General features: G+C 41.8%; 1 protein-coding gene across 6 annotated transcripts in view; it reads right to left on the reverse strand.

The window, feature by feature from the left end:
* SMOC1 (SPARC related modular calcium binding 1) overlaps positions 1 to 27387 on the reverse strand; it is a 139253-nt gene that overhangs the window by 38442 nt on the left and 73424 nt on the right. For 3 of the 6 annotated variants that reach the window (XM_087746457.1, XM_087746456.1, XM_087746454.1), the window contains exons 6-7: positions 14896 to 14985; positions 9960 to 10040 (exon numbers count right to left, since the gene is read on the reverse strand). In XM_087746457.1, the coding sequence (XP_087602583.1) occupies positions 9960 to 10040; positions 14896 to 14985 (171 nt within the window). The remainder of the gene's footprint in view (positions 1 to 9959; positions 10041 to 14895; positions 14986 to 27387) is intronic. The other 3 variants (XM_087746455.1, XM_087746459.1, XM_087746458.1) reach the window with 3 other exon arrangements.

A 27387-nucleotide genomic window follows, 5' to 3' on the forward strand; every position in this document is an offset into this window, starting at 1 on the left:
GGTCTTTTCCACTCTCCTCACACAGACTGAGAAGCTCCAGCAGATCCGAGATGACTGAGGTAACCTCTTTGCAAACACAGCCTAAAATCTTGAAGATATTTGATCCGGTTTAAGTTTCCAGATTTTAGGGCCTGATCTTCCTAATGCACCTGGCTTCCATGTTCTGTATGACAGCTGTAGCTGTGCAGTACCTTCACAATGACAACAGTTTCCGCAGTCTGAGCGGAGAAAGTCTGGCACCAAAATGCAGCCGTCTTCACTTCTTTACATCGGGACGGTTCCTCAGCAGTAGAAGAGCTTTCAACCTTAGATGCTGCCTTTGTGATTTTGAGAGGAAGCTACCCAGAGTCTGCGGATTTTCATCCCTAACTCCTCTTTTCCATTTCACATAGTTTCTTAGCACTGTTAGCTTGTGGCATACCTAGCTTTGAGATAAACCACCCGTCTTTGAACACATTCATTCATTTACTTTCCCTATACTCCTTTGTCACTGCACTCTTTCCACGCTGAGGAATGCTATTCAATAAAATGAGAAGCCATAGGTGTTTCCACTGGAGCCTTAACATTACTGGGAAACCATTTTCACTTCCACACCTGTTTTTAATAGTGCTTGGAACAACTAGCACAGTAATTGTTGGAGAACTTGCCTACCTCTGCTGGCTGGAGTATACAAGCACGCTATTTTTACAGTATTGTGAGTGTATAATTATAGGACACCAAATAGAAAGCTTTTGAAAACTGTCACAGGCAGGTAAAAAGTATTTCAGACTGGTCTTCCTAACTACGGTAACATTCTTTTTTTTATGCTACTGCTGGTGAGTAAAAGGGGGGAAGAGACAGGTTTATAGTGTGATGAGTCTTTTCATGTAATGACAGATCAGCTTTTTCCTGTAGTATTTAGCACTTTACGAGGAGGCAGAGGGAACTGCCTCTGACAGGAGTGCTAGCACTCACTCGGACATTTAGCTTGAGCCAGCTGTCTCTGGGAAAAACATTCAGGCTTTGGAAGTTCAACAACGTAACGTATGGGATTCAGACATCAGCCACGAGACAGAGAAACTGCTCCCTCTTCACCAGTGTCATGAGCTGGAGGTAGCTCTCTTCTGCACTCTCGGTTGAAAGGCAAGGGAAGGAGTACAGAGTGATACTACAGCTGAGGTTAGTGTTCTTCCCAGTAGGATTTCTCTGAATTACAGCCTCACACAGGCAACAGTCCCTCCAGCTGTGGGATCCCCTGCATTCTGGGGGTCCCAGCTCCAGAGAAAAGCTACAGCTTTGTGCTGTTGGAGCCTGTTCGATGAGCCTAAGATGAGGTGGAGGACTGATGACACCAGCAGGATCACAGACCTCCCTGCATTATAACTGGTGAAACCAGAGAAAAGCCATTCCATTCACCCAGAGTGAGGGTAGCCAATTTAACACATCTTCCTCCCTCACATGTTCCAGGAGACTGAATGCTGCCTTGCTTTTTAAACACACTCCCATCTCTTTGCCTGGCTCTGAAGGTGGGTTCTTTGCCCAGCAGTCTTTCCTGATTCCTCAGAGACAACCCTTGGGACCTTCTACCAAGAGGTCTTTCCAGCTACTTACATGCCATTTCAGCAGCCCAAAAAGCATGCAGTTAAGCCACCCCTGAACTGTACCACAAAATGTAGTCACTGGTTCCCATTGACTACTTTCTGATTTTGGTGGTCTGGCAAAATGCAAAAATGAGATGACCACAAAGAGAAAGGGAACATGAAGATGGCAGCTTTTACTCATCCCCCCCCCCAAAAATATACACAGAACCCTTACAACACAGCTCACAGGTCTGTTGACATCAGTTTGAAAGTAAAAAGAACACAGTTGACATACAAGGAGGTTGTAGCGAGGCAGGTGTTTGTCTCTTTTCCCAAGTAACAAGCGATAGGACAAGAGGAAATGGCCTCAAGTTGCACCAGGGGAGGTTTAGGTTGGATATTAGGAAAAATTTCTTCACCGAAAGGGTTGTCAAGCACTGGAACAGGCTGCCCAGGGCAGTGGTTGAGTCCCCATCCCTGGAGGTGTTTAAGAGACATGTAGACACGGTGCTTAGGGACATGGTTTAGTGGTAGACTTGGCAGTGCTAGGTTAACGGTTGGACTCTATGATCTTAAGGGTCTTTTCCAACCTACATGATTCTATGATATTTTCCTCAAATGTCCCATGCTGCCACTCCACAAGCCCTACTGATATTCCTGCAGGACCTCACACATTTCCCTTCTTATCATCTACTCACTCCATCTCCAAGACCCACCAAAGCGTAGAACTTCTTCACCCTAAGCCTGGCACCAAAAGAAGGAAGCCTTCACGGGAGGGGTAGGGTTTTCCAGCAGTTCTGGAATGCAGCTCTGCTCCCTCACAGCCTTGTGCTCTACTAGGTGATATCCATGGCCTCCTTGGACAATGCTGGGGGCAGCAGACACTCTTAGGGATACACTGATCTGTGTACCACTGAACTCTTTTTCTCTTTAGCTGTCTCCTTGCAAATCACTTACAAGCCCCACCAGGACTTTTGGTTTCAGAAGCAGCCTAGGTGTAAACATTTTCCAGAGGGAATCTAGGAGCGCAGGTCAAGCCATTACTTTGAAACAGCTCCTCCTTATTTGTGGCACCTTAGAAATGTTATAATCTTTCTTGTCAAGTTGACAGGAGCATTTCAAGAGAGGCAGGAAGGTGACCTGCAGGCATCAACAGATGTTCAGATGGATGTGTGAAACGCAGATCCACATACAAGCCTGTGCTGAATGCTGCTATTACATACAGCAAGGAGCACTTTGCTGCTAAGGAATTACTTCAGCAAATCAATGCAACCCCTCCAATATGAACCAGCTTCTGCTAAAAAGCAAAACAAACTCCATAAAGTTGACCTCTCCACTTTCTGTCCCTGTATGTCCAGGTAATGTCTGGTGCTGGAGCTCAGTTCCTTTCCTTTCCCCTCCAAATCCTCAGTGGTTTTCAATGCAGGTTGGTTCTTTTTTCGCTTTTACCCCAGCTTCTTATACCTTTGCCCTTCTCCTACTGCTCCCTGTCCACTCGCCTTAACTGGCAGCTGTAGAGTAGCAGTTATGACTCCATGTCTAGTGTAATTTGTTTTCTTTCTTTGGGGGATAAGGAGGGGGGAGTGACTGGATTCTTTGGGAATGATTTATCACACAGCACTCAGGGGGAGCTTCATTTATTTGCCTAGCTGCATATGGTTTAACACCTATGGTTGCATGCCGATTATTATACAATGTTATTTTTCCCACTTGTATACTTTGCACCTTTTCATAGAGCAGATTAACTGGTCCCTGATGGCATGTTATTTATGACTTTGTTTGCTGGCTGTCTGGGAAGGGCCCTGGTCCTAGATTCTTCCATTCTCCCTGCTTCTGCTCTCCCCTACATACTCCCTTCTTCATCACACCTGTCACACTGAGACCGTGGGAGAATCACGCTTGGGCATCACATATCTCGTACCTTCTCAGAGCTTCCAGGAGTGAGGAAAAGACAGAGGCCTCCCAAGCACCGGTCAAGACAGGAAAGGTGGTTGAACCACAGATGGAGGCAGAGGGAAAGGAGGGATAGAAAGTAAGGGAGAAACATCACATTTTGGATTGCAAGGAAGCAGGAACTCAGCAGAGAAGAGCATAGAGATTTGCTGTGAAAATGTAATGGAATTAGTAAGCTTTCATATCATACTCAACAGGAGCTTCTCCTGAGATTGCTTCATTTGGTATCAAGCCAGAACCTGAATTAAAATGAATTCAAAACCAAAACAAAACAAACCCTCACAAAAAGAAGGGGTGAGAAGACTAATACAAAGGTCTGAAGATAAGAAGTTCTGGCAGGTGGGCCAGTAAAGTGACAGATTTTTGCCCAACAGTTTTGACAGGTCAGAGGAGCACTGTGTTGGGAGACACTGACTCAAGATTCAGAACAAGACCCAAAGAGGACACGTTAAGAGAGGATAATAGAAAAGGCAAAAGCTTTCTCACCCCTTGGTTCCCTCCCATGAACTCTTGGTCTTGACATCATCACTGACACTTGTTTTTTGCTCTTCAGCTATGGGGAAGTTCAAAAGCCACTATTCCCAGGTGTTACACCCAGACGAGATGGAAGCACCAAAACGTTCAAAGAGGACTGCAGTCAGCATTAGGATGTCATTCCCAGGCACCAAAATTCTCCAATTCCAATGCCACTGTAGCATCTTCATCAGGTGTCACTAAAGCACGACTGTGCCTGGCTACCTCCCCTTCTCAACACGCTTTCCTGCTAAAGTGAGATCAACTTTTGCTTCCACCCATCTCCTCCACTTGGTGTCCTGACTAGCACTAACCAGCCACAGATTTTTGGGGAAGAGCCTACAATCCTGTAATAGACATTTGGACAGTAACATTAACAACTGGCGTGGAGAGACAGCCAGTCAGTTTGGAACTAACATAACTAGTTCAGTAGTAGCAGAAAGCAGGAGAAAAGTAGCAAGAACAGCAGAAGCCCATGGTCTCACATGTCTTTAAATAAACAGTGCTTTGCCTTTCAAGATTCTGAATCTACCTGCGGCTCCCTGGTCTCTGCAGTGTTCCACATTTCCAAGGCACAAGGAAATTTGCTCCAACTCCAAATAACTACACATTCAACACAAATGGGTGCACTGTCTCCCCACTCTGGAAAATAATGTAGACGTTCAAGTTCCTTGGGGTTAGTTCTCACTGCTAAAAAGGAAAGTCCTGATAAATCCAACTTTTGTCTAACCTTGGCTATTTTTGGTGTATCCTACCAAAACTGCCATATTTCTTTTAGGGCAAATCAGCAGGCCCTGCCCTCTTATATGTTCGTTGGTCTCACCTGACAATCTGACTCAGGAGGAACTATACTGATTCTCAGTATAGGTGGCTTAAAAGCAGACTCCTTGTTAATGTATGGGATCCTAGAAAGACTCCATATGGCTAAGGCAACATACCATGAGTACATTCCCCCTGCGAGCAGTCACTAGCCCTGATCCTTAAGAAAGGCATGCAGAAAAATGGTATCACTTCCTAGGTGAGTATTAGAAAGCAGGAGCTGTTTTGGGGTGCCATGTGGGTTTCCTTGCCTTTTTTTCTGCAAGTGGGGAAAAAACTTAAGGAAGGAACAAAGACAAACCGGAGAACTCAGGTCCTGGTAGTATACCTGATATAATCGCATCCCACCTCACTGTGTGGATCTCTGGAGACAAACTGCACCCAAGAGTACACAGACTCCCTTTGGGGTGGATGGCAGAGTGTGCTTCCACTTCTTGCAAAAGTATATACAGACATGCAGCTTTCAAGATCTTTCTCCCTTTGAGAAGCCCTGAAGTTTGGGCTCCAAGTGAATTCTATTAACAAAAAGAAATGTGAATACCACCATTCTTGTTTTCAAAGCTCATTTACAGTTATACTCTGTCCACTAGGAGCTCCTGACAACAGAAAGCTCTATCACTGGAAAGCTGTCACATGAGATGCCTGCATGATGCTTGGGTGCCAGAGCTGAACAGAATAGGCCACATGGAGTTGGACCCCATTCAAGAAGCAAGATTTTGAAATAAACAGCTATGGGTTTTTTCTTTCCTTTTTTTTTTTTTTTAACTAGGCACACACAAACCTGTCTTCAACTGCTAGCCTTAATATATTACTCATTCTTCCTTTCAAATAACGTCATGTTCAAAACCTGCAGAATATTTACTTGAGGCTGCTACTGCTGGTTTCTCTAGAGCTGTTTATTTTTCCATGCATGAGCTCATTACATCACTCTGTGGTTTTCTTAAAGGTTGTCAGGATAAGCTGGATACAGGCTGGAATCTCTTGCTAACTAAAACCAAATCACTAAGTAGCACAAATGCATTTGGAGATAACCCAACTCTGGAAATGAGGAACAACCACAGATTCCTCAGTGGAGATGGGGTGCTCCCAAACAGGCAGCCATTAGATTTATTTTCTTGGAAGCGGGATACATTATCAAGTGTTTCCCTAGATTAAGAACTGTAAAAGAATAATCATTTGGACTGTTCCAGGCTGCAATAGGTTGGGGGGAGGAGGTAGGAAAGTAGGAGGCTGAAACAGTAACAGTAGAATGAAAAGACAGTTCCGGCCCATGCTGATTAGAGAACGGCCATTGCAAAGGTCCCGTCTGTATCGCCTCCTGCTCTGGCAGTGTTAAAAAGAAATGACACATCACAGAGGGCAATGCTAAACAACGGGCTTCGTCTGGGGTATCCATGTGTGTGCACACATGGGTATGCATGTTTGGGGAAGGTGAAAGTCAATTCAAAACAAACATCAAAAAATGTTTTTGTCATCTTGCCACAGCAAATAAAATATTGTGTTGATCTAGATCTTTCACTTGCCCCAAAAAGAAAAACTGACTTTTGGGCTTTTACGATTCATAAGCACAGAAGACTTAGCTTGTAAGTGTAGAAAAACAATAACTTTGCTACTCAACAGTCCAGATGTTAAAGCACGTTCATATTTTGGTTCCTGCCTCTGGCAGAGAGGCTTTGAACCTGCAGCTCACCCTACTGACAAAGAGATCTAGTCATCATTTCATTCTTTAAAGTGGGTTGGGGTAACAGCACTAACAATCCCTCCTAGCAATGCTGTTTTACTTAGCATAGAAAAATTTACTGGCAAAATGCCTGGAGACATATAGATTCTCAGTCAAGTGATCTAATCACTAGGCTAGAAGCATTCTGCTTTTCCTGATCCCTAGCTTAATTAGTATTTACACATGCCAAGCAAAATGCAAATGCTCCAAAAGAGAGGACTGTTTCAGGAGAACGTCTTCTGTTTGTCAACTCTAAATGGAAGGTGGAACACTCAGATTTCAAATGCAGGTCTTGTGGGATACAGGCTGCACATGCAACATGGGGTGTCACCAGCTCTGCAATGCTCAGCTAGCTGGTGGGTGGTTCACTCTGAAGCCTAACATTGACCAAAGACAATGAGAGCAAATTAGACAGCCTATTTGTCTCCATATAGCAATTCTTAAATTCTCCTCATGATTGATACAGTGATGGTGCTTAGCTTTCCAAGATGTCCAATGTCAGTGCTGATTAGAGAGCAGTACACATCCTCTGACAGTAGTATCTACTGGACTTCACTGCAAAGGACGCGGCTATACAACCACCACAGGTAGGAGAGAGATCAGGGTTAAGTGTTGCAGTATACAAACCCCAAGGAATAGGGCAGGCTTTCAAGTACTCCAGACTAATGAAAAAGAACAGAAATAAAAGAAGAGTTAGGCTGGATATTACAAAAAGAAAAATCCTGAGATTGAGTTCAGAGAGCAGAGCAGCTTCCTGTGGGAAGAAATGAAATCTTTATTGCCTAAGGCATTTATGCCACACTAGAAAACACTACTCTTCATACAGTACAAACATTCGCTAGCCCTAAGGCAGTAGATTAGATGACCTGCTAGGTCTTTTCTCACCTCTAATTTCAGTGATCCCATTAAATTGCTGCAAGAGGATACCAGGCTGTATCTGTTTCAAGACAGTAAGTGCAAACTCAGAGAGACAATATAACTGATTGAATACCAAAACCAAAAATCCAGTCTTGCACTACAAAAACTTACCTTAACCCTTTAAAAATAAATGAAAAAATCAGAAATGTGCTAAACATTCATATTTCAAGCTGACAAGGGCCAAAAGCAATTAAAAACGTCCCCTAATTTTGCATGCCCATCTCATGACAGCTGTTTCATCATCTTCAGCCAAGACAGACTTGAAGACATTTGAAGAACCAGATTCTAAATTATAATTATCCTCCTCAGCTCTTTGTTGTTTGATCCCACCTACCCTACATTGCCTTTTAACATATATGACAAGGTATAAAAGGAATGAAAGGTGCCAAACAAGGGGACTAGGCTTCACTGGTTGAAAGAAACAGACAAAAGCAACCCACACCTCATATCAGTTAAACCATAGCCCTTAATAAGGCAGCATTTCTTGATATCAATAATTCAGTGCAAGAAAGACAGATGTGTATTTCTATGGCCTAATGTGGAAATTTGGGGCTAGAAATTGGCAACCCAGTCTCTTAATGAGATCCTACAGCAAATGAGTGTCTGTCAGGGCAATCAGTAAGGCTAAGTCAGATGAACCACACATCTCCTTTTAGCTTGCTGTAGAAACCACCTCTTACAGAACTCTTGAATTTACCAGAAGATCATGTATTTTCGATGCGTAGCATACATCCACAATAATCTTGTTTGAATAACAGAAACTACATCAGAATCAATTGAAAAAAAAAAAAAAAAAAAAGCGGACAACAGTAAACTCAAAAGAAACTTTTCCATGAACAAAACTCTGGTTTACATCAGGCAGCTTCCTGAGGAAACACTGGAACAAATCGATTGCCTTTACAACAGCAACAGCAAACAGAAAGTCAGCCTACTTTGGCTCTGTCAGCCCAAGAAAGGATGGGAGACAGGCTCTCAAGTAAAAGACCCCCCTGCTCCCAAGTCCCTTTGTAGCTTCCTAGAACCCAGATCTAGGAACTCCTACTTCCATTGCAGCTACCAGGTTTGCTGCATTAGAAGGAAAGTTGGTGTCCAAAATAGGCAGGACCCATTACATAGGATTCTAATATTAAACCGTCACCTTCAATTGCAATTGGTTGTCCCAGCAGCTCACAAGACACAAGCTACATTTGTTGTCCCATGAAAGACATTCCTGAAGAAGAATGCTGATACTCCTACATCATCTGAAGCTTCTGGATGATTCGCACTGGCAGTTCCTACACCGACTGCCCTGCTACAAAAACAGTCAGGAGGTGAGGCACCGAAGACTGTTGCTAAAACTGGGGTCTGGGCAATGACGGATGTCCTCCTACTAAGAGCTCTTCTCCAGTCTGCAGCAAGAGAATCTCACCTAACCTAGCACTGCCTTCACCCTGCAGTTGAGGAGTGGCACAGGAAGGTTAAGGGAACTGCTGAGTGCTATGAATGCTCTCTGGCTAATCCAGAAATACCAGGTGATGAGGTACTTTGAGCTATCACAATTTATCTGTTCTGGGGACTGGAGTTATTCCCAACAGCTGTTGTAGGCATATATTGTTTCATAAAATACATGCAATAGTAGCAGCTCCTACTTAAACCTTAAAGTAAAACCATGGCTTCTTAAGGCAATTTTCTTCTTTTGATATCCCCTTCACCTTCTTCCTTTCTCCCACTTCAGTTAAAATATATCAGATAGAAACAATTCTTACTGAGAATCTCTAACTTTGCTCTTCAGATTCTTCCAGTTTCTTGTGAATTCAGTGACTCCACACAGTTTCACCCTCATCTCCAATCTCAAGTTTTACATCCTAACTTCACATCTTCCTGCTCCCTCTTTTCCCACTCATGTTCAAGATCTTTTCTTTGCTGTTTTTATGCTTGGGTCTTCCCTCATCCACTCTATTACCCTCAAAAATGATCTCAACATTCACGTAGGCCCAGACATAAGTAACCTACTTTCAGTTGTGAAAAAATCCAATCATTTTTCTATCAAAAAATATCCCCTGCAGAGAAGAATCTTGAAGTTGCTAGAAAAGAAGCCCCTCTCTGTATTTTTTTTAACTGCTTAGAGCAAAACCACAGCCCAGATCTGAGAGCCAAATGCATCAGTTTGTACATCCATGAAAGACTGCTGAACAGCAAACAGAATAAAGATGACAGCTGGCTGGGATGAATTAACAGATGAAGAAGTTAGAGGTTCCCTGGTTATGGTTTGGGGAAACAGAAACATCCCTCATCACACATGGACTGTGGCCTTCTGGACACAAAAAAGGATGCTATCTGAAATTATTTTATAGCCTGCACTTCAGGTCCTGCAACACTGAAAAGCCACAGGATAGCTACAATGAAGAAAGAACGAAACAAGAACAGATGGTGAAGGACTGCAGCCTAGTTAAAAGAAACTTTTTTTTTTTTTTTTTTTCCCCAAGATGGAACATTACCTGAATTCCTTATACTGGAGCTGTTCAGTTTGGAATCTTTGATGACCAAGTGCTTAATCCAAAGGGTGGGTGCTGTGATTTCTGAAAGAGAAAAAATAACTGCCTTAAAGAAACTACAGCAACTAGTGAATACACATGGTTGTTACTCACGAGGACAAGATGTTTGCTACAATCATGCCTTAACTGATCCATCATCTTTGCAGAGATTGGCTCATCCCCTGGTGAGGTATGAACCACTATTTGTAAATCTTCCACAAGGTTATCTCATTATCTTCCCGTTCCAGAGAGTACCTCTCTGCTGGCAAAACATTTTTTTTTCCTCCCTCTACACCCCACTTCCCAAATTCTCAAGTCTAAAGCCTTTCTCCTCAAGACTTAGATATCTCAAAGGTTATGTTGTGTGCTACAGTATATGTTGGTTTCCACTAAAAGTACATGCAAAATCCAGATTAAAAAAAAGTCAATCCAGACCTTAAATATTGCTTTAACAGCCCAAGAAGAGCTGACCACAGTCAGTGCCCTAAAACAAGCAACAACAAAATCTGAAATGAATAGGCAGAGAAATGAAGATATTTCTGGAAAGACTTGAAAAGAAGTCTGTTAAAGAAACAAGTTCTGGTTAGAAAAGCACGTCTGATGCACTACAACCAAGACATCCAAACATACATTTGTGGGGAAAAAAAAGTGCTTAGAGCACCTCCTCTGAGGTGTTACAATCAACTTCAAAACACAGCAGAACCTGCCCCAAGCCACAGAAACGACACAACATCAGCATTTGATTAGAACTGAGCAAAGCAGTACTTGATACCATGTGCTAAAGCTCCTAAAGTGACATTTTCAGAACTGATATTTTCTGAAAAATGTTCAGTTTCCACAAGAGCATTCTTTAAACACTAGATCCTGGAGTTTGTCTTAAGTTCCTCTAAGAAGTTTTTACAAGAGTTTTCCTGCTCCCTTGTTGACATTTACATGGATCTGCTCAGCAAGAGAGAAGCTGGCTGACTACTAGAGAAACTGATTATACATTATAGGAGCACGAAGGAAAAATGAAAGGGAATTTTTCCTTCTTAAATGTTTTCAGCTACATTGATTGTAGGCATTATTGTAATCATGTTCAGGGCATTTTTTCATATGGAAATATAGGTTCAACACTGATATTTCAGCAGTAGGAAAACTTTGCTTAACAAAGATTGCCTTATTTGCAGGTTTCACTACACTATTTTATCATCACTCAGTCATGATGTACTCCTGCAAATACATATACCTATATACTTTCGGCCTTTTTGGGGGAGAACTACATCAAATTAAACACTGGGTGAGAGGTAGGAAGGGGAGAAGCACAGAAGTAGAAAAAGTCCATAAATCGAAGTGCTGGATCCAAACTCCTAAATCTGGGATAAAATTTAGCTCTGGCTCTGCGCTATATGGACTGGGTATGTCTACAGCTGAAAAAAGGAGGGACAAACAAAGTCAATCGATGCCAAAGAATGGGTCAGGGCCTTTAGAGACACAATGGTGCATATCTTTAAGTGAGGTTGAAAGGCGAAGAAAAAGAGTTGTGGGAAAAGAGGAGAAAGGAAAAGAAAAGGAAATTAATCCTTTGGGATCTACCATAAAAATGTAGTTTCCATCCAGTTAACTTGGACATTTTTTGGAATATAGGTAAACAACGTAGGCTCCTCTGAACAACAGATCTGTGGAAAGAGTAGATTCCCACTGAGTTAAGAGGTGAAGTTTATAAAAAAGAGAAAATATTTAAAGAAGTTATTCTTTAAGAAATGAATACAACTTGCACATTGAAACTAAATAGAGGGTGGATGCAAAGAAAACAGTCTAGAAGTGCAGGAGGAAATAAAACTTTCTTTAATTTAAAACTACAGCAAAGACCATTAATAAAATACTCTTCTGCAGAGGAGAATCTTGTCCTAAGAGGAGATTCGCTATAAACATCACTGAGATCTGCATTGTAATGAAGTGAAATAATTTTTAAAGTGATGGCTGCTTTATGATTCAAACCTTGGACAGGAGAGTTTAAGTTATCTGATCTACATTATCTCTGGCACTGCTCTGTTATGCCCTCAGGGAGGATGGTAGGGAGTGGGAAGGCAACTTATTATGCCCAAAATTTGAATTTTCATTATCGTCTAATGTAGGTGAAAACATGAGAAAGGTGAACCTTCATCTTGGAGATGCTGAGGTCCAAGAGGTATCACACGTTTCAGGGGCAGCTGAGTGTATTTAATGTCCTTTGAAAAAAAGTCAGTCCCTTGTGGACTGAAGATAGGCACCCAAAAACAAAGCATGAAAAAAAAATCCACATTTTTATTTTCCATTCATGTTGCTATCACCTCACCCTGGTTGCCTGACTTTGAATACACAGGTTTTCAGGAGCCCAGCAGATCTCAAACCCAGGGAAATTGAATGTGATTTGGACTTTAACTCCTTTGAACATCTATGAAGAGTCCAGATCTGACATGTGAATAGATAACTGTTTTGCCCTTTTCTGTCATCTGACGTTTGTGTCAGACACCAAGTACAAGCTATTCCTCAGGAAGACCTACCTAACACACTGGGAGAGTATTCTAGTGAAGTATCATGACATGTTTGCTCAGATAGAATCAAGGGATTGTTCAGGATGACATCCTGAGGTGTCTAGTCCCACCTTCTGCTCCAGACAGGGTCAGCTATAAGAACAGACCAGGTTGCTCATGGTTTTATCCGACTAGCTCAGAAAGGAAGGACAGAATATCACCTTTCTGAGCAATCTGTTGCACTGCTTCATTGTCCTCATGGTGACTAAGTTTTTCCTTATATCCAGTCCAAACATTTTGTTTCACTTTATGACTGTTGTCTCTCATCATGCATTACTGTGAAAAGCCTGGCTCCATCTTCTTGATAAACCTCCCTGTAGGTATCAGAAGGCTGCTATTAGGTCACCTTCAAGTCTTCTCCAGGCTAAACGCTTCTTACACTCTTCCTGATGTACCCACTTTAAGCCACTGTTGAAGACAGTACACTCAAAGGTAGTGGATATACAAACTTTTGGTCAGACCCAGAATGGATCTTCTTATGCTTATCACTACAACAACCACTGAAATCTAGTTAGTCCTATTGTACTAACAGGGATGACAAAAATACAGAGTGACAAACTTGGCAGAGGTTATTCATCTATGCATAGCTTGATTAACCTGCCTGTCACACTCGTATTCTCTTCTCCCAAGTCATAAGGGACACTGCTAATACAACAGGAAGCCATTGCGTTAGTTGTTCTCTATAGAAGCCTAGGAGATAAGGTCTTGCATAATATATTGCAAGATTTGTGAGAGGCAATCTTTCATCATACAGTCCAAGCCCATTTATCAGACTTGATTTCACCTACAAATCAAAGTGAAGGCTTTTGATTGAAAATGTTTTTCATAGAAGATAGGACAAGATTTTTTTTCAGACCCTGCCTGTCACCAGAAAAGGTCTGTTCACTACACCATTTCTCAAGAAGTTTGCCCAGTTCTATTTGAATGACCAAAATGCTGAGTTTCTCGTAGAAGGAGCTTCTGAACAGGCTCTATTAACCAGATCAGGTCACTCCTGCATTTTACTAGTGCATTCTTTCCGTTGAATATCTACGGGCACCCTCTCAGGGGAAAACTTAAAGGCCAGAAGCATGCTGTGATTACAAACAGCAATTTAATACAACATCAGCTTGCTGCCAGGAGGAACTTTCTTTTGATATAAACAAGAGATAGTCAGCATGGCTTCAGTCTCCTCTGTTTATTTGAGAATGCTTTTTGCTCTGAGGGCTTTGCTTTGTTTCTTAAAGTTCACAAGAAGATTCTTACAAACCTATGATCACTAAATGGAAGTGACAGGACTACAGCATCTTGCCATTAAATAAGCTTATTTTAGCAACAAAAAAACCCACCCCATCACCTCTTTTTACAAGAAGGCAGGAGGTATCAACAGCATCACCTACTCTTGCTCAGTAGTCTTCATTTCTGCCTTTGATCCAGTTTAAAAAAAAAAAAAAAGTGTCAAGTACAGCAGTTCAGTATGAAAACACACAGGCTTTCCCTCACTGCTTTAAGGTCCACAGTTTCAGGTGGGTCACACAGTGGTTTGGACTTCAGCCTATAGCTTGACTACAATGGTTTTGGGTTTAAATCTGTAGAAAACATGCACTACACCAAGATCTAAGCAGCTGCTAATAGGCCCATTCACTGCCCAAGGACCGATATCCCCACTGGTATTTACATTTATGTGTAAAAGGCTTGAACCCTTTGTGATGACAGCCATTTTATCCTTGTTTCAAGGCTTCCAATAGACTAAACTCTCATATTCCCTCTCCAAAATAATACAATCATAAGATTAGCCCATTTGAGAAGGAAGCTGCCTTGGTGGGCCGTGAATTAAGTGGGCCCAGGACACTGACTTCATTTGCTTAAATAGTACGTGCGTCAATGAAAGTAATTGCTAAATAAAGAAACCTCCCAGCAATTTTCTTTCAAGTCAACATTCACAAGCTGTGGTTTAGCACTACCCTCCCTTTTGTGAAGCTGTAACACATTGCAGAGGTTATGAAACTCCCAGCATTGGTATCACAAGGGTGGAAAGAGTGAGGGGGTAAGGACAGTCTAAAGGAAGCTGCCATTTCTGACTCAATGCACATTTTTTTTTTGCTGTGACACCTTTTCCTCCAAGGTTACCCCAGGAATCTGGTCAACTGGTGTTATTGTTGGATTCCAGGGAAGAGGGGAGGATGTAAAAGGATTAGGGAAAATGCCTGAGGTCCCAAAGGCACTGTGAAATTTGGATAACTTATGAGATTCACTAGCTTTTCTACTTTGCAGAATAAAGAAAGCGTCTGAGCCATAAATCCTAGGGAATAGAGAGAGGCAAGTAGCTTTTTTGTTATTATTGTTTTTTTAAGGGATGCTCTTACCTTCTCCATCGAAAATAGGCTGGGTTTCCATGGTAGGCGTTGGCTTCGAACCGTCATCTGAATTGAGGGTTAAAAAGAATCGAAAAGAAACTACCATTATTGAGGTAAATACTATCTACTCTCCAGTACTGTTGAATGATTGGGATTTGTACATGGCCCGGCCAAGTCCAGAAGAGAGAGAAGACAGACAGAATGAAAACAAATTATTTAGAGTTTACACTAACAGCAATAACATTTTACATAGCAAGCATGCATCAAGCACTATCCCTAGACTTAAAAGAAGCCTCCCTCCCTCTCTTCCCTCTCCCTCCACAGACCATTGGTGTGCATCACCTGGTAGTCCCCCCTTGTTGCACTGATCAGGCAGTCACCTTCTTAGTTTCAGGTGGCTATATATCCCACCCAAGACATTTCCTGAGACAGCAGGGGTCTGGGGATTGCTGTCCCACCGTGTCTTTCTCCTTATTCTTTTTGTTCAAAAGAAAAACTCTTCTTCTGAAACTTACCTGTGCAGAACCTGGCACCAGCATTCACTGCAGAGCTGTTAGAAAGGGATGGTCAATAGCAAATCTTTTTTCTTACAATGTCTGCATCAAGGTATTCTCTAATTGCAATGCTGTGGCAATGCCTTCTAATTGCAAAATCGTGGAAAAAGAACTTATCTTAGATTAGGTTTTTCATGTGCAAGAGCACTCCATGTCTTCTGACCACAAGTCTTTCATAATTAAAAGCTTCAACCAAAAAAGATTCCACAAGAAATATAAATCTCAAAATTTAGAGATGGACCACAGGGAAAAGTGGTGAGTTTACACTCTCTTTGGCTTAGTATGCCTATCCATCATATCTAAAAGACCCAGCTTGGATTCAGACTGAGTCTAATTTCCTCAGCACTCAGAGGGATCTGGATTTCAAGCCCCAGCTTGGAGCATTTTCACACAGCACTAGGACAGGGGCATAGCATTAAGTGCGGCAAAACCTTCGACTGTGGGCAAGCTAAGCTGGAACAAACTGTAGAGGAAAGGCTTTTGTTACATTACAGGATAAGAACGTAGAACATTGTTGGGATGTAAACTGAGATCAGCCTCGAATTGCTTTTTTTTTTTTTCCTTTTTGAAATACAGTGGCTTTAAAAACTTACAATTCGTAACAACTATTTTTGCATATGTTATGGGCAAAGATGACAATAGGCATCAACAAAGTTGGCAGTAACCTAAAATAGAACGCTGTACAGCAAAAATCAGTTGGAGGGAGAAGTCTATGCCAGAAAAGCCAGGCTTGCCACCGGCTCCATGACTGTATCAGATGCACAGGGCAGAAGCCATTTAGAGGAAACGTGCATGGGACAGCCCCTCCTAGAAGTAGCAATAACCATCCTCAGCCTTCCTTTGTATTGGTTCCAATTACAAAAGTAAAAGACCATTGGAAGGGGAAGGGAAGGGCAGAGATGGAAAACAGAGGCTTGTAAACTATTTTTCCACCAATACCTGTATTTGCAGTTTTATAAAGTGAGCAAAAGCCTGAACATCTCTTCCACAGATCATTAATTTTATGCATTTCTATAGAAAGCAATCTAATTCACAGAAAGAAAAAATGTGCTGGTAATTTCATTTAAACCTCAGAGATCCACTGTAGTAAAGGAGGTTGACAGAAACTGTTATTTTCCTTCTTGACCAATGTATTTGTTTTTATGCTTAATTGTAAGCATAGCAAAAATATTTGGAAGAAAAAATACTTACCATTCCTCAGTCAACTCTTGTTCTGAGTTTTCCTGTTATTGGGTATTACCAGTAATATGGATAAGCAGTATTTTTCTTTAAAAGTTTGAGCAACTGATTTCTTGGAAAAATTTCCCAAGTTTTGCTTAAATTTACAAGAAGGAAGATTTTGCCCTTTAAAGAAATCTCTGGATAAAAGTAAATAGTTTTTCTTCTCTTTTTTTGTCATATAGGCTGTGTTGCTTCTACAAGATCTCAGAAACCACAGCTATGACATTTTATTTATTTAGGATGACACTTCACACTATAATGAAGCAGTGAGCAGTATGTAATCAGCGTGATTTGCTTTACAGATTGAGAAACCAACCCAAAACTGCAAGAGATACTACAGAACAACTGGAAAGGTGAATAATTCTTAAAGTTATATAAAACAGGAAGAGACCTGGCATAAAAAAATTACCAGCATGAGAATAAGTTTATTCCTATTGTTGTCATGAATGCTTCTGCACCAAGTAATTACAGAAGTGCTTCTCAGATTTTAAGCAGCAACCCAGAAGCCAACAACGGAGAAAAATTAGAAGTGGAGCTGAGCAACAACACTTTTTATCCAAACCATTATGTGAACTTTGGTAGAACTTGGGACGCTTCAGGTTCAGGAGGTTTCTTTTAGGCTCGCGTGTGTGTGTGAAGAACAGAGATGGTAGCAATTACAATTTGGGAAATACATTCTTCTTAAAGAGAATTTTGTAGCAGTTTTTGTATGAAGTTAGCCATTAAGCTACTGAAGGGTATTAAACAGTGACAGAATAAATGCAGTAAATAAACAAAAATACCAAAGTAACCTTTGAACTGTGTTTTATTTTTCAGATCATCTCAGTAAAATGGCTGTGAACTACACAGTCATTTCCTCACTGAGTTACTAAGGCAAAATTGTCACTAAGTCCACATTGTAGCAGCACCCAGTACAGTGTTAAGGGTTTTGCAAATAGAGAGAAGTATAATTACTCCCCTGTTGTTCAAGCAAGTATAGTTCTTTCATCACACATAGAAGAAAAAAATGCACTAGACAAGAGCCCTGTAATTACATTCACCATATTTCAAAAAATCAAAAGCAGGGATATTTCTGATATATTTTTAAAGGTCCTGAAATACACAAAAGACAAAAATTGCACTTTATTAAAAACACCGTGCTCACTTCCCAGCTGCCAGTGTCTTACTCTGAAATTACCAAATCTATTTCTTAAACTGGGGAATTCTCAGTAGGTCTCAATGTTTCAAATTAGCTTATGGCAAAAAGTTTCACTGCCAGTCCCTTTGGGCAGAAGAACAACCCTAATACTTGTCTGCTCTCATCTGATTTTTCCTCTTGCTCCATACACCGTTCATCACACTGAACATTTGTTCCACTGGCCTGTTTGCTCCTGGTAAACAACAAATAAGTTCTATTTTACATACCTGAAAGTTTTGAACAAACATTTTGTATTCCTTAAAGAAGCGTTTTAACATAGAGCAGAAAAACCAAGCTATTTCAGAGACCTGGGGTCTCCTGTGATATTATGAGATGTACAGGATATTGTTACTTTGGAGCCAAAGGTCATGAAATATGTTCATCAAGTATGATCTACTCCTTTCTTCAAAAAGCTATTAAATTCCACACTTTTTCAAAAAAGGCATCTAACTGCAATAGTTCCTCATGCAAAGCATGTCACAAACAGAGGGATCAAAGAGGTCAAGTGCTTCCTAATCCCTCTAGATGGCAATGCCTCCAGATCAGGAACTCACGTACTGCAGAACCATGAAAGATCATTTCCCTTGGTAACAGAATATTCTCAGAGCCTTGATGAAGAGTGCATTGGCATGCTTCTCTTCCATGTTTTACAACCCAGCATGAATACCCACTTTATTTTTCCACGACAACCACTGAATACAGACAGCATCATTCAACAAAATACCTCTGATGGGACATAGTTTTAAAGCCATAAAACTCCTTTCCAGTAAGCCTCCATTTTCTATGGTACACCTGCAAAAGTTGAACTGATTTTTCTGGCTCAACTGATGTTAACTTAAAGATGATATTTTTATCTTATCACTGGTAAGAGTGAAACAGGCAGGTCCAAACAACTCTCCCTAAGCCATTTTCACATTAAGATCCCATGGCTATAAGCCAGAAGCTCACTTGCACTACCACTGTCAGAGGGTCGTAAGCTTAAGAACAGTTTTTCTTGCGTTAGCCTGACAATAACTCAGATCTATTGCTAATACTTATGCTAGCGCAGATCTAGTGCTTATGCTCCCACTAGGACTTCCTTCCCTTACCCTTGCAGAATATCTAGCAAGTGTCCGCATCTAGAATGACTGCAGTGTACACTGGGGTTGAGGGACAAGGAGATTCAGTTCATGCAAAAGACGGCTGTTAAACTGATCTTTTTACTCTGAATGACAGGCACTGAGGCCACAAGCAACTTGAGTTATATCTGGGGAAAAGTAAACTCCCTGCCATAGAAAAAACAAATTACTATGGAAAAATGTGAAGTAACTGCCTGCTGCTGTGAATCATTGCTCTTGCCTCAAGCCACCTAATGGAAGCTGAAGACAGGGGAAAGCTAGGTGACAGAATTAACCTCCTATATCACATCTCCTACCCAGGAAAATATACCCACTGCAAAAGTCATCTGTATACTTGCATCACCACATTAACAGACTAAGATCTATACTCTAAGCAACCTCAACCTTCAGTACATCACCTTTGTGTTCTCACTGGAATCCATGAGACACTCTGTAAACATTTCTACCATTTTAAAGAGCACTAGTGTTTATGGGGTCAACCATCCCGGCCTTGTACAAAAATCTCATCTTTTTTGCAAGTCTACAGCTTGAACGTCAAGGGTTCCCAAACTTTGAGTCGGCCTGATAGAATAGGATGACACTTCTAAGTGCATAGCTCTGCCCTGGGAGGAGGCAGCCTTTGTCCAGTGTCAAGTGGTTCCTTCACTTGCCATCACCTGGTTTTGGGTGAGCCATTACAGAGCATAGCTGAAGCTAAATAGGCAACTTAGAGCACAGATAGTCAGGACCATGAGTGAATTCTTAGCATGTCCTGTTCAATGTAGCAAAGCACACCTTTAGTGAGTCTGTCAAACCGAAAGGAAGGGAGAAGAGCTTTCCTAGACTTGAGCACTCCTGAGGGACTTAAGTCATACATACACCTTTCTGTGGCTTTAGTAACTCTGGTCAGATGCAACAAAGACCTGCCAGGTCAACATAAACTCCCTGTATCTGTGCAGTTCCTGAATCTTCAGGATGCAATTTTACAACTTTGACATTTCTACACATTATCCCCTGGCTTGGGGGTGTTGTTTTAAGTATTAAAAAAAGACAACAAAAACTGTGTTTGCATAGTCTTACACAAAAATACATGTCCCTTCCAGTATTGTAAGGGTGGAGCAAATTGTTGCCTTAATCACAATCCTTTCCTACATCAAGTGAAACAGTTTCGGCAAGTCATAATTTATTTAATAGTCTATGCAACTTTTATGCAGAGACATATATCACTAATATAAATGCAGAAAGTCAGCAGTCATGCCAAAAAAATGTGAAATTCTTATAATCCAGCCAAATCAAGATAATTTCTTGCCAAGCAGCTGAAATGGAAATGCACCAGTGCAGATAGACTTCCCTGCCAGGTTTTCACACCCTTTTCCAGTTCTATGCATGGAGATCCCACAGCTGTTAAGAAAAAAACAACTTTTTAAACCAAATTAGTAAAAGCGAGTTCTCACTCTTCATTGCCTTAATTTTAAGAAACAGCAACAATGTGCTCCCTTTGGATATAACAACCCACAGACACTTGGACACAGACCAAAGTATGGAAAAGTTTTTCTTAAAAAGATGAAAATGTGCCTAAGTGCTGAACATGAAAGGGCTCTGTATGGCTTAAGGAGCTCTTAACTGCAAAGTTGACTTGCACTGCCACTGCAATGATTCTTCCCTTCCTACATCAACTATTCTGTTTGCTGCACAGACACAGGCAGTGTTTACTGCCACACTGCATTCCAGGCATCATCCAGATAGGACGAGGAGCCGTCCCCTGTGCCTTCTGGAAGGCATTAGTTCCCACCCCCACCCCCCGGTTCCCTCCTCACATCTCCCTCGCAGGTGCGTCAACATGAAAAAAGCCACTGAGGACTTTGTGGTCCAATGTAGTCAGTGCATTTGTATGGCAGCACAATTCTTCGCCCTGCGAGAAAGCCTATCCCACGCACAGACAGCTGGAAGTAACTCTGACCCCCGTGACACAATTCAAAGCCTCCTCTGTTTGGCTTTTTGATTCCTGATTGACACATTCACTGCCAGGCAGAGATAAATGCCGCTGGGAGGACAATGTTGATCCGCTCCGACTATTCTTATGAAGGACTTTTTCAGAATAATAAACAAAAAACATTGGTGTGCTTAAGTGTCTGAATAGAACTGGAGATAGACAGAGAGGGGACCGGAGTGCTTTACAGAGGCTGGCAAGTCGATTGAAGAGTTAATTGTCTGGGTGTACAATGAGTTTATTCTGATGGCAAACAAAGAGCTCTCTCTTCCTGGGCCTGGTCCTATCAAAAGCAAACGTGTCAAAAGGGGTCTGGAGCAGCACTCTGTATTAATAGCGATGCTCTAGTCTCTGGGATTCAGCAGCTTTAAAACTGTTGAATCCCGAGATGCAGATAGGATCTCTCTAAAATCCAAAGTCCTCATTTACTGCTTAAGTTCTCAATGTACTTCTACAGTAATTAGCCAAAACAAACCTGCCCTCTAACTTCTCATTCTTTGTAGCTTTCAGCAAACGGCTCCTTTTGAAAAATAAAGGCACAGCAAGATACTACCCTTTAGACATGCTGTAGACACCTTCCCCGAAATGAGATCCAGTTTTACATTATTTCAATTATGTATCATTTAACAGGAGTCAGTTTAAACAAAACAAGTGGCCCTGAATGTCTCATACTTGGGAAGATACAGAATCCCAGTCCGCATCTGGACCTGCATTTCAGAGCTTGCACTATAATAGGTCAAACCAACACAACGTCCAAACACACCCCCTGCCTCTGGGAAAGTTCAGATCCAGATTCAGATTTGAACTTTGCAGGTTGAACCAAGCCCTATGGTAATTACCACTTAAATACCTGACTCACTTCTGTAAGTTATACAAACCTTTCGGGGGCGGGGGGGGAAATCTTCCTAGTGCTGCTGCATGGAGGACAATGCAGCTGAACACTAAGCCATTACACTTTACCATTTTGATAGGAAAACTCTTGCGGATTTTGGTGCCAATGCAGAGAGAGACATACACGTTATCCTAGGAACAAGCAGCAGCCATGAAGGCTCAGAGAATCAGGCTGAGCTGGTTGTGAACTTTCTAGTGATGTAAATTTGCTTCAGTACTTGTGAAAAGTTGTTGTTTTAACCCACTCGTAGAAATGTAGGATTCCAAATAATAATTTTCCTCAGGTATATGGGCATGCATCCAAGCAGAAGACACTCACCTAATTCAAACTTGAGACCTACCCTTTGCTCTCCCCTTTTTCAAGCTAAGATCCCAACTACAGTACTATCGACTAATTTGGGAGGACAGCAGGGAGCTACAAGTTTGTGATCTCTCTTTTGTTCTAGCAAGTAATAAATGAGGAGTCCAAAACCTTGAAACTTGTGAAATAAAATTTTTTTGTTTTCAGCCAGTTTCTCTCCAAATTGTGGACAGTAAACCACAGTCTTAACCAATTTTGCAGGCTTGGAGTCTTGGACAAGAAGCAGCAGTATCTCTCAAGTAGCCTCAATACAGAAGTAATTCAGAACGAGGAACGTGCACACACAGTCCTGCTGTTTTGAACTTAACTAGAATTTTCAGTTCATTTTTGGGCCAGAGTCCAACACCGACATATTCTTTTCTATCAAAGCAATTTGTCCATAAGAGATGGGCAGAGAAGCAGATGATCAGATTTGAGTTTGGTTAATAGAGCATTTCTAAGGCCAAATGCAAGGAAGCCTGGATGGAGAAGACCTGTCATTGCACATAGGTTTACCTCATGCAGTTTTACAATTTTCAGAGTCCACAGCTGAATTTCTACCCAAAAGGCAAAACAGGTCTCTTCAAAGATTTGTAAGTAATGTGAAAATAAATGCCCAAAGCCAGATTTGAACCTTATCTGCTAAAAAGGAGAAGCAGGTAATAAAGGTCAGGGTAGTTTGAGACCATCTCCAGTTTAGAGTTGCACAAAAAGCTTTGTTTTGATCAATGTGGAATCACCCTCAAGCTGTGAAGGCATTGTCCCCTTGCCATCTTCAGAGACTTGTTATTCCCACCCTCCCCCAAGACTCCTCGCAGCAGTTTCATCTGTGAAGCTAGACAGAAATCAGGTGGCATCATATGACTTAGAAACACACCCTGTTGTCATCAGCCCTGACCTACAGAACCAAGCCTTAACTCCTTCAGTTATGTCCCTTCCCCAGAGAATGGCATCTAGCTCGGCAATGGTTTTAATTGTCTTAAGTCAAAACCTTCAATTCATTCCCAGAGTGGTTCAAATTGCCAGGAGAAGAAGAAAAAAAAAAAAAAAAAAAAAGGAAAAAACTTAAGAACCTGATAATGATCCATTCAAAGGCTCTTGAGGGAGCTGCTAAAATGCAAGTCATTTTTGTTAATCTACTATTTCCAGTGTATCAGATTTGACCATTCCTCCATTTGAACTGAGTTCTCCCCTTCCCTTATAGGCAAAGTGTCACAATTCTTTGGAAGAAGGCAGTATTTCCCTGGTATTGCTGCATCTTTTCTATCCTGCTGCTGTTCTTGCCACCCTGCTGACATAATGATAAAAAAGTCATTTCTTAATGACTGTATAAACTATGCAATACTTTCATCTTGAAAAACAAGCATATTCCCAATCCCACAGTGTCAGAATTCATCCTCCTTTGTATTTTTCATATATCTCATGAAATCAGCTAGGCAGCGGCAGGGACAACACTAAAATCCCTCTTTGGCCTAGAGTCCATTGGCCTCACTGTACAGCTTGCCTAGAAATGCTACATGTAAATGCCATACATTTACATGTAAACCTGCTTATTTCACAGCAGATAATTTCACAATGCAGCATTTTGCAGCACACAAATTGCGAGCCCATTCTCACCAGCCACACAAGCATGGTTAAAAAATGCTAGTTCAACTACTTGTTGAGGAACGAAAAGTGGAGCAAAGCTCAGAGCCCCAGCTCAGTTTCTGGCTCTGCTTCGATTATCTGGTAAGTTTTCAAACAGAATCACAGCCTGCCTGTTGTAGCAGACAAAGGTTTCACAGCTTCTAGCAATGTTCTGCACAGCTAAAGATGAGAACCTGCGACCACCACTGAGCGTGGCTATTTTCCTTATGTACCACCAGCAATTTCAGTGGTGTAAAAAGCTCAGCTACAACACCACACAGGAAGGCTATCAGAATACCTTCACACCTAAAGAACTCATATAGGCTGCAGAAAGAGGCTCCCTATGGAAGTAAAGAATATCTTTCATTCAGCTGCATACTTAGCTGTCCTTCAAAAGTCTAATGTCGTCCCGCTACTGATATACATCCCCAAGGAGAAATGGAGGGATAGCTAAAAGAACCAAGGGGACTGGATGGCTTTTGGGACTGGTCATAACACATAGCATCAAAAACTACCTGTTACCAGTAGTGACTACCTGATGCTTACCGAAGAATCATGACATACTTCCTAATGGACAATGGCAGCCAGCTGTGAGGACGGTACTGAGTTTCAAAACCAAGTCTCCAAGGCTCATTTTGACCAGCAGACACCTTCACGGGTCAACTGGCATAGAAAAGCCTTGCTGTGGTAAATGCAACCCATCAATTATATGGCTGTAAGTCCAGCATTTCCCTTTTTCTCTAGAAAAAAAGGATCAGGGTAATGAAAAGGAGAGGAAGGATAGGAATAACCTTATTCTTCAGGGCGATAAACAATTGAAAGGACATAAAACAGCTGTAATAAACAGTGAATAAAGAAGAATTAGGCCCTGCATCTGTGCAACAAAAGTTGTATCCAAGTGCGTATCAATATATGCTACAACCAAAATATTTGGAAAAGGTCATGCTAATCCACAGAAGGGATGTTAGGCCATCTTGTCCCAAGATGGAGCACTGTCCATACTAATAAAGGGAGCAAAGGGAGGTGAGTCAGAAGAGGCAGTATGGTACGTGGCTGCTCCAGGCAGCCCTGGCACTAAGCTTCACAGGGAAAGTGGAGAGGAGAGGCGGAACACAGAAAAACAGAGCAGCAATATTCTAAGGGCTGGGTAAATCACAGTCCCCCTTCAGCAAGAGTTGGAGTACACACTATTAGGAATGTTTGTTGGGGTTTTTCTTCCAGAGCAGAAACACCTTCAAAGTGTCAGCATTACTTACACTGTGGAGTGAGTGATGAGATCAAGGAATCAGCAATAGCCAGCACTGAGAAAGTTTAAAAATAGATTGAAGGAGTGGAAGAGAAGGAAGAGAGGCTTACTTTTTTTTATAGCTTCCTACTTGATAGAAGAATACATTTTCATCTCACCCTGTAAGCACTACTAGTATGATAGATACTGCAGGATTTTAAACCACAGTATCTTAATTTTGAACTATCTTCCATTTGGCTCACTGCCTTGAGTGACATTTGAAATAAAACAGGGAGCAAAAAAGTTTCCGCACAAAGAAATATTTCACTTAAGACACCATATCTCATAGCAAGATTTTAACACTTGACATTGCCCCCAGCTTGAAGAGAAGTTTGCAGAAAGCTCTATAGCACTGTCAACAGCTGCCTGATCACAGTTGGCAAAAGCAACAACCACCGTATGATTGTTTAGTTTAGCCTCTCTGGTTTGATTCTACCTACAATATATCACGTCTTCTTTCAGAAGCCTCTGCTTTGATGTGAAGTATTCTCTGTTCCCCCCGCAACACACACACCCTCTCCTTGACTACCTCTCCCGAAAGGCTGCTCGGAGTCCACAATCAACTCCACCTTGCCACTTCTAGGCTGCGTAAGAGGCCAGATACCTGCAGCTGTGGAAGGGGAAGCACATCTGAAAAACCCACAAGGACATTGTGATTCTGATCTTAGACTGTTTTGCTGAACGAGACAAAAAAATTAACAATTGTTATGCAAGTTCATATGAGTAATGATCAGATCCCTAGCTTTGGCAACGTTTTGGGAGCTACCTGAAATACATAGCGGCCTGGGGCAAGGACCATGAAGGGTGTGACTGTAATCTCACAGTCCCTCTTCCCTCTGTCCCCAACATCACACACATTCTCTTTCACTCGTCTCCTTCCAGCTCTGGTCTCTTCAAGGTAAAGACTCTATAAATTCTCCTACATCTTCAGGGAATACGGCCTATAAGTGGGGGGTGGGGACAGCAGCAAATTTCCCAGATCAATGGCCATTTGAAATTCAGACATATGGCTGAAGCCCTACAGCTGCATGTGTTAATTACCACACGTGTCCCCTGTAAAGCAGTCTGTTAAACACAAAAAGAAAACAGAAGAGAAAAAAGCCGTTCCAAGGGATTAAGTAAATAGTCTAAATTTTTGACCCTGCTCCCCCAGACACATGCCTGTGTATAAGAACACAAACTCCCTTCCTTTCTCCCGACACCTGCATGCTGAGGAAGCACAAGACCCCTTCCATCTCTAGCCATGTGCACTGAACCTATCTCAAAGTGTACTTTCTCCCTTCCAGCCCCCCCTTCCCCCTGCCCAGCCCCTTCTCTCGCCAGCCCCTCTCTCCCTTTCTCCTTTAGAGGACTAATTCCTGGCTGACAACCAGACTAGTCTTGGGCTTACAATACGCCTTTTCATTTCCTCACAGGCAAAGAGAATGGATACCTCGCTGCTACGTCTGTATTGCATGTGTGCAAACGAGGGAAAGGGGAAAAAACCTAAAAAACCTTAACTACGTTTTTTTCACCGCTTATTTCTGCAGGTTTTTTTTCCCCCGGGATCATTAAGATTAGAGGTTCAGAGCTTTAGTGAGTGAGCACAACTCTGCTCTCTAACTATACTGCCCCAGCTAGTTCACCCCAGGATCTGAATTTAGTCTGAAGGAGTTTTTGTATTTGATTATGAAACTGAAGGAATACTTCTTCTATAGGAGGGAAGGAATGGGGAAGAATGGAGGGAGGCAGATAGGCAGGGTAACCAAGTAGTGCTAGAAGGACTTCCAAAGGATCTAACGTGCTTCAGAAGGAAATCTGTACGTACGGAACAAAGCACGTCTCAAAAATGTACACAGGGTACAAGTGACACCACATTCTCCAAATTAAAATATTTAAAAGGAGGACAGTCATTCCTCAAAGTTACAGACTGCCACACATCTACAGATTGACTGTTCAAAACGAGCCCAAGACAACTGATCTTAAGAACCAGTATCATTTAAAGCCGTATTTGTGAGCAGCTGAACAGTCAAGATGAAACCTGTCAAGCCCTTACACTTGAGAATTGCTTCGCTACACCACCTAAAGGTCCCATCAGAATCTGAGCATCAAGCTGAGCACAGTGACATGTAGTAAAAGACATGGACGCAGCCCAGAGAAATTCAGTCTGTCGGGAAGACTTCTCCCATCCCTAGCCTTGTATTGCATTTTGCAATACATCTCCCTTGCTGTCAACATAAAACAAAAACCCGGGTGAGCACATGAGGGTAGCTATTATTCCAGCTAGATCTGTTCTAAAGCAGCTTTAATTCCTGTAGGTGCTGTCCCAGGAACTTGAACA

Source organism: Nipponia nippon, unplaced genomic scaffold (assembly GCF_047370975.1).
Source record: "Nipponia nippon isolate SJK-2023a ecotype South Korea unplaced genomic scaffold, ASM4737097v1 scaffold_10, whole genome shotgun sequence".
Taxonomy (NCBI): domain Eukaryota; kingdom Metazoa; phylum Chordata; class Aves; order Pelecaniformes; family Threskiornithidae; genus Nipponia; species Nipponia nippon.